This window comes from Gekko japonicus, unplaced genomic scaffold, assembly GCF_001447785.1.
Source record: "Gekko japonicus isolate JY-2015 unplaced genomic scaffold, Gekko_japonicus_V1.1 scaffold6381, whole genome shotgun sequence".
Lineage (NCBI taxonomy): Eukaryota > Metazoa > Chordata > Lepidosauria > Squamata > Gekkonidae > Gekko > Gekko japonicus.
In genome coordinates, this window is record NW_015170468.1 from 15088 (window position 1) to 24811 (window position 9724).

Sequence of the window (9724 nt, forward strand, 5' to 3'; positions counted from 1 at the left end):
TGTGTGCCCCGCCCCCCCACCTCACCCGGGGGAACGGCGATCCCCCGCGATCCCCCCGAATCGACCCCTGGAAAGGCGTAAATATTACAGTGAATAAGAAGTTAGCCAATACGGATGCCAACGGGCCTGAAGGAAAATTCCCTGACCCTTTGCGGTGGTGGACGGTGTCGTTAAATCACAGCCGACCCCGTGGGGTTTCCAAGGCAAGAGGCGTTCAGAGGTGGTTCGCCATCGCCTGCCTCTGCCTAGCGACCCTGGTATTCCTTGGTGGTCTCCCATCCAAATACTAGCCAGGGCTGACCTTGCTTGCAAAAGTCAATCCCCTGGCATCAGAAGATCCAGTCTAGTAACGAGCTACGAGTGGCCATGCCCCCAAGAGCAAAAGATTCTTGGAGTAAAGGAGCAAAGGATTCTGGGAAGTCTGTGCTTTCTAGGGTTGCCAAGTTGATTTTCGTCGGGAGCGGGGGGCTCCCAGCCGGCGTCAGTTGTGCGCATGCGCGCCACATGCACATCGCCCAGAAGTGCCGTGACGACGCCAGGCACGCTGGGGGAGGGGCCATGGCTATCCAAGGGAAAACCATAGAGTTTTCCCTTGGATGGCCGTGGCCCGGCCTCCAGTGTGCCCGGCATGGTCGCGTCACTTCCGGGTGACGTGCACGTCGAGGAGGAGTTCCCCACGGGGGCCGATCTGGCGGCAGCGGGGAACGGGCCTCTGGGGCGGGGGTTTTCTGGCCCCCTGGGGGGACTTGGGAAGCCTAGTGCTTTCAGAAGCATACCAGTGTTCCGGAGAGTTGGCACCAGTTGTGATTGGTCGAATGGAATGCGGCTCACCAGTCAAGTATGGCCGCCTTCTATGTGCAAAACAAGCCCCAACCGGGCTTTCAGGTCCCCTCTGGGCCGCCATTGGTAAATCGTAAGTTGCACACCTCCAGTGATCCCAAATATCAGGACAGGTGTGTTGTGCATTGGACAAAGAACTGGTTTTACTCCAGGCCAGGTTCCAACCGAATCCCCAGGGAAACTCTCTGAGAGGTCTAGAGTCGACTGATTTCTCTTGGCCTAGCCTACCGCACAGGGTTGTGAAGGCAGCCCTTCCGGTCTCCCTGGAGGAAGGACGGGATCCGAAAATAACCAGTAAAGGCAATGGGAGAAAATTTTAACACTTGTACCCTCCGTTTTGCAGACGACACAGAGCCCATATACGAGGTGATGGATTCGCCAGTGGAATCGCGGCAGGTGGCAGGGAAGCCTCCGCCCCCTGTTCCAGGACCCCTCCCTGTAAGTTTGTGCACTGTCTGTAGCTGAGAGGGAGGGAGGGACGGGGAGGGGAGGGGAGGGGACAGAATTCCATGGCCCAAGGCAACTAGAGTGCCCCTGAAGCCAGCTTCCTGCTGTGCTTAGAAATGCATCTTGATTTATTTTATTTGTAATGCACCTCCACACTGCAACCACTAGGGGCGTAAGGAAGGCGGACCAAAGTAAACAGCAGCAGCAGCTCTGCTTTCTGCTGGCTCTGCCTTTCTGCCAGGATTACTGTAAGGTGACAAAGACTTGCGTAACCTGCTTAATAACCATCAACCAAGCCTGCCCCGGAGCAAGGCCAGGCCAACCAGCATCGCTCAGGGCTGCTACAGTCATAGCCGGGCTGCACTCGCCTAACAAGGTTGTTGTTTCCAGCAGTCCGTTTCCCTCTTCCTTTCCTTCCGCCCAGCTCCATAGCTTTGTCTGCTCAGCCAGATCTTCCCTGTTAGTGTATTTTCGAGAACGACAACCTTTCTTTTAGTCTTAATTTCTCTCCCTCTTTTCCACACTTTTCTCCTGCCTTCGTTTTGCACTCTTTCTTTCATGTTATGCCTTCATTTCTCTATCCCCCCTTCTAAGTCCCCCCCCCCCACAATTTGTTAGTCTTGATCTTAATCAGGGGTCATTTCGTAGAAAAAGAGGTGCAGGAGCTCATTAGCAGAGCTCATTAGCATAATTTATTTGCATATGCCACACACCCTGACATCACCGGAAGTGTGTCAGAAGGCAACACCCACCGCTCGAGCTCCACTGGACTGTTTTGGATTGTTAGCTATTGGGGGGGGGGAGGAACATGCAGATCTGTCCTTGCAGAGGAGGGAGAGCTTGTACCTGAATAAAACGTGGTCTTAAAGGTGCCACTGGACTGTTTTGGGCCGGGGGGGGGCTCTGCAGCTTATCTGGCTGCTTCTTGCCCCTTGTGGCCCGGAGCTGCTGGGAGCAGGGGGTGGGGCTTGTTGCATGTGCCCGCCCCTGGGCTCCTTACTGCCGGAGCTCCGCTCCTGTGCGCTCCTGCAGGAAATGACTCCTGACTCTTTCTTATCCCTGTTTAGAATTGTCAGGTCCACCTTGGCCACCGGGGGGGGGAGGAGATGGGGGGTAGGGTTGCCAGGTCTAGATTAGGAAACTCCTGGAGATTTGGGGATGGAGCCTGGGGAGGACAGGGACCTGAATGGGGTATACTGCCATAGATTCCACCCTCCAAAGCATCCATTTTCTCCAGAGGAAGCAATCTATGTAGTCTGGAGATGAGCTGTAATTCTGGGGGATTCCCCGAAGGCTGGTCTCCCTATCACCTGGATGGCTACTTAGACTACACTTAATGGTAGTATAGTAGCAAACTGTTGTTAATATTATGAATGGAAGCAGGTGTGTGTGTGTTAATATTTCCCCATAATCTATCAGACTAGTAAAAGGATACCCCCCCCCTTACATGCATGGTAATAGAAAGTTAATCTGTTTTAGTGGTTACACACGTGGAACAGGAGTTAGATTTAATTAGATTAAATAGCGTTCTGAACACTGTTCCGGCAGTGAGTTGTCGTCGTCGTGCGGGTGGGACATGTAATATCCCTTTGCAAATGTTGCTTTGCTTCATGTTTTGGCAACAAAGGACATAATGTTTAGGAAATATATCAGCAAAGTCCGTTCCGGTGATCAGGGGTCGTTTCGTAGAAAAAGAGCTAGGGGAACTCATTAGCATAACTCATTAGCATATGCCACACCCCCTGACATCACCGGAAGTGTGTCATAAGGCCACACACCCCGCCCCCAACGGTCCCGGCCTCCTCCTGGCTGAATGAGGGCCGGAAGCGGGGCGGCCGGAAGCAGGGGGCGGGGTTTCATCATGTGCCCCGCCCCCCGGCCAACCTGCAAGGCTGGCGGGAATGCAAGGAAGCCCCGCGAAGGCCCTACCTGGCCCCAGGCAGGCAGGGGTGGGGATAGGCAGGGAGGAAGCAACTTACCCTCCCTCTTCTCCTGCCTCCTCCGGAGGGCCGGAAGCGGGGTGGCCGGAAGCAGGGGGCAGGGCTTCGTCATGTGCCCCGCCCCCCATACCTCACCCGGGGGGACTGCGATCCCCCGCGATCCCCCCCGAAATGACCTCTGCCGGTGATCATAGTACTTTTCATCTAGTACCACTACATAATCAGTTTGCTCCACCTTTTGTGGTAGGTAACGGTACAAGGGTAAACCGAAACAGGTTTCTAACTGATTCACTTAACTAAACATTTACTGACTAAACTTACTAACCATTTCTTGTGATACGACTTTTCCGTGAACTTAACAGTCCGCTTTGTCCTATAGGGGTACACAAATGTATATTTGCACGGACAAAATTACAAAATTAGACACCCGGTTTGCATCAGGGTCATGTGGAGGGGCCCAGGTGGAATCTTTATCCAGGGCCCCGTGGTAGCTCTCGGTGACCCTGTCTGTAGGTCATCACCAGTTATTTTATCCCATGTAAGGACGCTTCGGAGAAAGATGGGTCGAAGCTCATTTTTGCCTACCGTGTATCTCTCTGCCCTATTTCTTGACTTACAATATTAATCTCTCTCTCTTTCTCTGTTTTTATAGCCTCTTGCCGAAACCTGCCCCAACCTAGACTCAAACTATATGGTAAGTTCATACTCTAGAGCAGGGGTGTCAAATGTGCGGCCCACGGGCCAGAGGCAGCCCATCTAGGGCTCTAATCCGGCCCGCAAGCAACTGGTCATTACCTTTATTGCCAGATGACAAAGGCTGTACATTATATTGTACTGTATATTGTCCCAGTGCTAGTGCGTAACTGTCCATGGAAATGGGAGGGTGAGCATCAGGGAGATTTTGAGTAAAAAATAATATCGTTAATTGGATTCGCCCGTGTCCTTTATAAAGTTTATTTCTCCAGAATTTGGCATTACATTTTATGGCACGCATGGCCTGGCCCGACAAAGTGACATTTATCTGGCCCTCGTAACAAACCAGTTCGACACCCCTGCTCTAGACTGCTTCTGAACAGGAAATCATTAGAATCGGTTCTTACTGTTTACTCCTGACCCCAAAGCTTCCTCCTGCTAACATAAAGTCTGCGTCTCTGCCAGGGCAGGGAGGGTCATTGGCACGGCTGGCATTGCCTGTTTGAGTCTGGTTGATTCACATGTCTCTTCCTTTAAAGGTGCAATGCAGCTTGCAAATGTCCATGGAATTGTACGTACCTGTCATCCCATTAATCTGCATGAAATAATTTAAATGTCAAAAATTTAAACAGGGAAAAATAACAACCCGAAACAAAGTCGCTTTGTAATCTATCGCGTGCGTTTAAGAGTAATACTCTAACAGTAACACTCATTAAGTGCCTAAATAAAACTCAGTACAGCCGCTGAGTTTGCTATTTAAATATACATAGAATTAATTTGATATGGATTTTTAGAGTACTGAAAACACAGACGTGATCGTTGCCTACCTCACAGCAATCTTGCAAGGTAGATCTGTGTTTATTTCACATTCACGGAACTCTAGTCCTATTGCATTGCTTATTAGCGGTCCCATCCTACTGATTGATTGATTCACATTCCTGGAACTCTAGTCTTATTGCATTGCTTATTAGCTTTCCCATCCTATTGACCGCATTCAATCAATTATTCATTTGTTACGGCCATAGACCAGCAGAGTAAAAAGTACATGGACAGCACGGCTATGAGAACATATATACTATCTTCAATTAAAATACATATACGAAAGCAAATACTTATCACTGAATTAACACTGAACCTCGGCAGACTCTATTGATTGCATTGATTTACACGGTGTAATCCTACTTTTAGCCTCAGTGAGAAAATTGGACTCTAAATAAACACAGGTAAATAATTGCCCTAATTTCTCATATGAGGTTATGAGAGAACTACCTGATTTGCTGAATGCCCGGGGTTAGCAGTTAGACTACTAGATTAGGTTCCGGCAGCCCCAGATTCAAATGCTGCAAATGTTCACTGATTGAACTCGGACCAGTCTCTTGGCTGTACCTACCTTGCAGGGCTGTTGTGAGGATAAAAATTGAGGAAAGGAGAAGGGCGGTTCCTTCCCCAAGCTCTTTGAAGCAAGGGAGGGATAAAAACCATACTAAATAAATGCATATCGATGTTGGTTGGCCACGGCCAGCCAAACGGAGGAGCTTCCATGGTCAGCAGCAGCCTAGCTGTGATTGCAGGATTCTGAGCACCTGCGATAGGGTGCCTTCCCAGAAGCCAGCCGCTACTGGGAACAGACTGGGTGAGCCCGTCCCGTGTTCTTCCATGAAAGGCCACCCAGGCTTGTCACGGTTGCGCAAGATTCGAACACGCCATTTCCTGGCTGCTGCTCTTAGCTACTCCCCAACACTGGCTCGATAAATCTTAACCTGCCTGCAAAGTTAAGAGGGAATGCACCGCCTGACCGGCCTCAAAAGAGAGACTGGCTGCCGATTCAACTCCGCGCACAATTAAAGGCGATGGCTACTGCCTGTGAATCCCTAACCGGATTAGTACTCGGGAGTGGCCAGAACCGTCTGTTCCCGTTTGAATGGGCTCCGTCACCCGGGCCCACCTGCACGTCCAGACGGAGGCGAGCTGCGATGTTCATAATGCCCTGGAGAGTTCTGAGCGGCTTCCGTGTAAGGTCACCGGCCTCCCGGTGGTGGCCGCAGAGCACCCGGAATGACGACTGATCTCCAGGCGACAGAGATCAGTTCCCCCGGAGAAAATGGCCGCTTTGGAAGGCGGACTCCGCGGCATTATGGCCTGTTGAAGTCCCTCCTCTCCCCAAACCCCGCCCTCCTCAGGCTCCACCCCCCAAATCTCCAGGTGTTTCCCAACCCAGAGCCCGCAATCCTAGTAATACCGCCAGGCTCTTTTTGTAGCAGGAACTCCTTTGCATATTAGGCCACACACCCCTAATGTAGCCAATCCTCCAAGAGTTTACAGAGCTCTTCTTATAGGAGCTACTGTAAGCTCTTGGAGGATTGGCTACATTAGGGGTGTGTCGCTTAATATGCAAATGAGTACCTGCCAATGTTCCCTCTAAGCTGTCGAGTCTTGTGAGCAAAAATTCTACTTTGTGAGCTGCTGGCATTAAAGTTGTGAGCGACCAGTTTGGCTGCTGCATAAATTAGTTTGCTCTGGAGCCATCCTTCCTGAGCTAAGACAAAAATGTGTGAGCCGGAGGCTAAAAAACTGTGAGCTAGCTCACACGAACTCAGCTTAGAGGGAACACTGGTACCTGCTACAAAAAGAGCCCTGATACTGCTATTGTGTTTTTATTCCTAGAAACATAGAATCCCAGAGTTGGAAGGGGCCAGAGGGGCCATCTAGTCCAACCCCCCTGCTCAATGCAGGATCAGCCTAGAGCAGTGGTGGCGAACCTATGGCACGGGTGCCAGAGGCGGCACTCAGAGCCCTCTCTGCGGACACGCGTGCCATCGCCCCAGCCAGGCCCAGACCATCATTAAAGTGTCGAATTCTCTGCCAAATCATTTTAAGAAATGAAAGCATTTGGGATTGCTTTCCTTACTTTGTTTGGATCATCTTAAGTTAACGTATGAGTCGTTTTTTCTAAAGTAAAACCTCAGTATTCAGGTTAAATTGCCGTGTTGGCACTTTGCGATAAATAAGTTGGTTTTGGGTCGCAGTTTGGACACTCGGTCTCTAAAAGGTTCGCCATCACTGGCTTAGAGCATCCCTGACGAGTGTTTGTCCAGCCGCTGCTTCAAGACTGCCAGGGAGGGGGAGCTCACCCCCTCCCCAGGCAGCCGGTTCCACTGTGGCATGACTCTTCCTATAAAAAAGTTTTTCCGCATATCCATCCGGTACTGTCCTGCCTGCAATTTAAACCCCTTATTGAGAGTCCTGTCCCCTGCTGTCAACGGGAACACCTCCCTGCCCTCCTCTAAATGACGGCCCTTCAAATACTTCAAGAGACCCACCCTGTCCCCCCTCAACCTGCTCTTCTCCAGACTGAACATTCCCGAGTCCCTCAGCCTTTCCTCACAGGGCTTCTTGGTCTTCAGGCCCCCGATCACACTCGTCGCTCTCCTCTGCACCCGCTCCATTCTGTCCACATCCCTTTTGAACTGAGGCCTCCAGAACTTCACACAATACTCCGGGGCGGCCTGACCGAGGTAGTGTACGGTGGGACTGTGAAATCTTGCGATTTGGATGTTATGCCTCTGTTGATAGAACGCGAGATCGCATTAGCCTTTTTTGTCGCTGCATCACGCCGGCTGCTCATATTTAACTTACTGTCCACCCGTCCCGCAAGATCTTGTTCACACACACTGCTACCCAGAAGCGTATCCCCCATCCAGTATGTGTGTCCCTCGTTTTTGTTACCCAGATGAAGAATTCGACACTTATCCTTGTTAAATTGCATCTTGTTCACATCCACCCACTTTACCAGTGTGGTCAGGTCTCGCCAAATTCTCTCTCTATCTTCTGGTGTGTTCACTGCCCCTCCCAATTTGGTGTCGTCTGCAGATTTAATGAGTAGCCGCACCCTTGTCCAGATCATTTATAAAAATATTGAAAAGTACCGGGCCCAGAACCCCGCCCTGTGGCACCCCACTGGACACCTCCCTCCATTCAGATGAAATGCCACTGACAACGACTCCCTGAGTGCGGTTCTCCAGCCAGTTCCCTATCCACCTAACTATCCTAGAATCCAGTCTACAGTCCTTTACTTTACTCATCAGAACATCATGGGGAACCCTGCCAAAAGCTTTACTGAAATCCGGATAAACAACATCAAGAGCATTCCCTCGATCCAGTAAGCTCGTCACTCGGTCAAAGAAGGAAATAAGGTTGGACTTCCCTGGATCCCCAAGTTGTCCTTTAGAGGCTCGCTGATCGATCCCTTTAAAATCTGCTCCAGACCGAGAATCGTTTTCTGTGCTGGAGAATTTGGTCGTTCTGTTCGATTATATGTGTGTTTTCGAATGAGGGAAGCCCGCCTTGCATGAAGATGGCAAAGAATAAATGGCTTCTCTAGTCTAATTTCCAAAGTGCACAGACCGGGGCTCTCTACGCGTCAGATTCCTGACGCAGGGGGCCACTACTCAAAAGGCCCTGCACTGTTTCTCTCTCCCAATTTCATGCATCAAATGGCAGAGACTCTTAAGGGGGTTCTTCACTGGGCCTTCACCAACGGGCTGGGGACGGAAGTTCATTGTGGGCAGCCGATTTCTCCCTTCCCCCTGAAATGTCCTTCACCCATGACTGCTTGCTAATCACAGGACTTTTCCTTATCTCTTTTTATACTAAAGGACCTACTGCGCAGGGCAGAGTCGATTTACTCCGAGATGAAGAGGTGACGCCGGGGCTTGGAAGACGCCCCTTTCCTCACTCGTTCCCCCCCCCCCCGGGGAATGACCCATTCCAGAATCTTGGGCTGCGAATTCTGATCCATCTCCTTCCCCCGCCCTTGACTCCCCCCCCTGCTGAGAGTCTCCCAGGCTCATCTTTCACCCCTTAAGACAGTGAATACACTGAGGAATATGACAAGACCAAAGGTCGCCCTGCCCAGCCTCGTCTGCTAATGGAATGGAAAAACTGAAAGGGACTTCTTTCGGTTTGGGGCAGCTGTCTCCTCTGCCCCGGGAAGGGTGGGGTGGGGCTTTCTAATCTGGGGATGCGGTGGGGAAGGGGGAGAGAGAGTCCGATCTCTTGAAATATGGCGGTAGATGATTGTTCTGGGTCCCGGATCACCCACACCAGACAAGATAACGGTTCTTGTTCCTTGTGAGCGAGTCTGGGGCCGACACCCCTCTCCAGCCGTTTGTTTTCCTAGAGGACTACTCAGAGAAGCGACAGCAACTCGGCCTCTGCCCCGAGTGTGAATTCTGCTGCCTCGAGCACCACTTTTCACTACAGTTCTTCTGCCTCTGTAGCAGCCGTAGTATCATCTTTTGGGAGCCGGCGGCGGGCGAGTGGGTTTGGCAGAAGCACCTGTCGTGGCTGATTTTTGTGGGAGGAGGGGTTGAGGACGAACTTTAAAAACCAGCTTTCCCATGGAATCAATGTATATAACGCAAGTGTGAAATATATATCTACAGAGAGGCATCCCCCTTTTTTTGTCTTCTGCCTCCTTTCCTGCGTTAACGTTTGCACGCAATGGGCAGAAAACTACAGTTCCCAGGATTCCTTGGGAAAGTGCCAGGATTCTGGAAGCAGTAGAGACCAGAGGGCCCTGACCTGGATGCAGGGTTGCCAGCCTCCAGGCACTGCCTGGAGCTCTTCTGCTGTTACAAACTGGCAAAGAAGGGAAAATGGGGGAACTCAAACCAAAACTGATGTCCAGACGACAGAGATCGGTTCCCCTGGAGAAAATGGCTGCTCTGGAGGGTGGATGCTATGGCATTCTACCCCACTAAGGTCCTGTCCCACCCCAAACTCCACCCTCCCCAGGCTCTACC

General features: G+C 51.1%; 1 protein-coding gene across 1 annotated transcript in view; it reads left to right on the plus strand.

The window, feature by feature from the left end:
* LOC107116424 (carcinoembryonic antigen-related cell adhesion molecule 19-like) overlaps positions 1-9371 on the plus strand; it is a 20724-nt gene extending 11353 nt beyond the window's left edge. Inside the window, exons 6-8 of the mRNA XM_015418318.1 lie at positions 1184-1278; positions 3880-3921; positions 8576-9371. Of these exons, the coding sequence (XP_015273804.1) occupies positions 1184-1278; positions 3880-3921; positions 8576-8623 (185 nt within the window). The 3' untranslated portion in view covers positions 8624-9371. The remainder of the gene's footprint in view (positions 1-1183; positions 1279-3879; positions 3922-8575) is intronic.
* Positions 9372-9724: the final 353 nt, after the last annotated feature.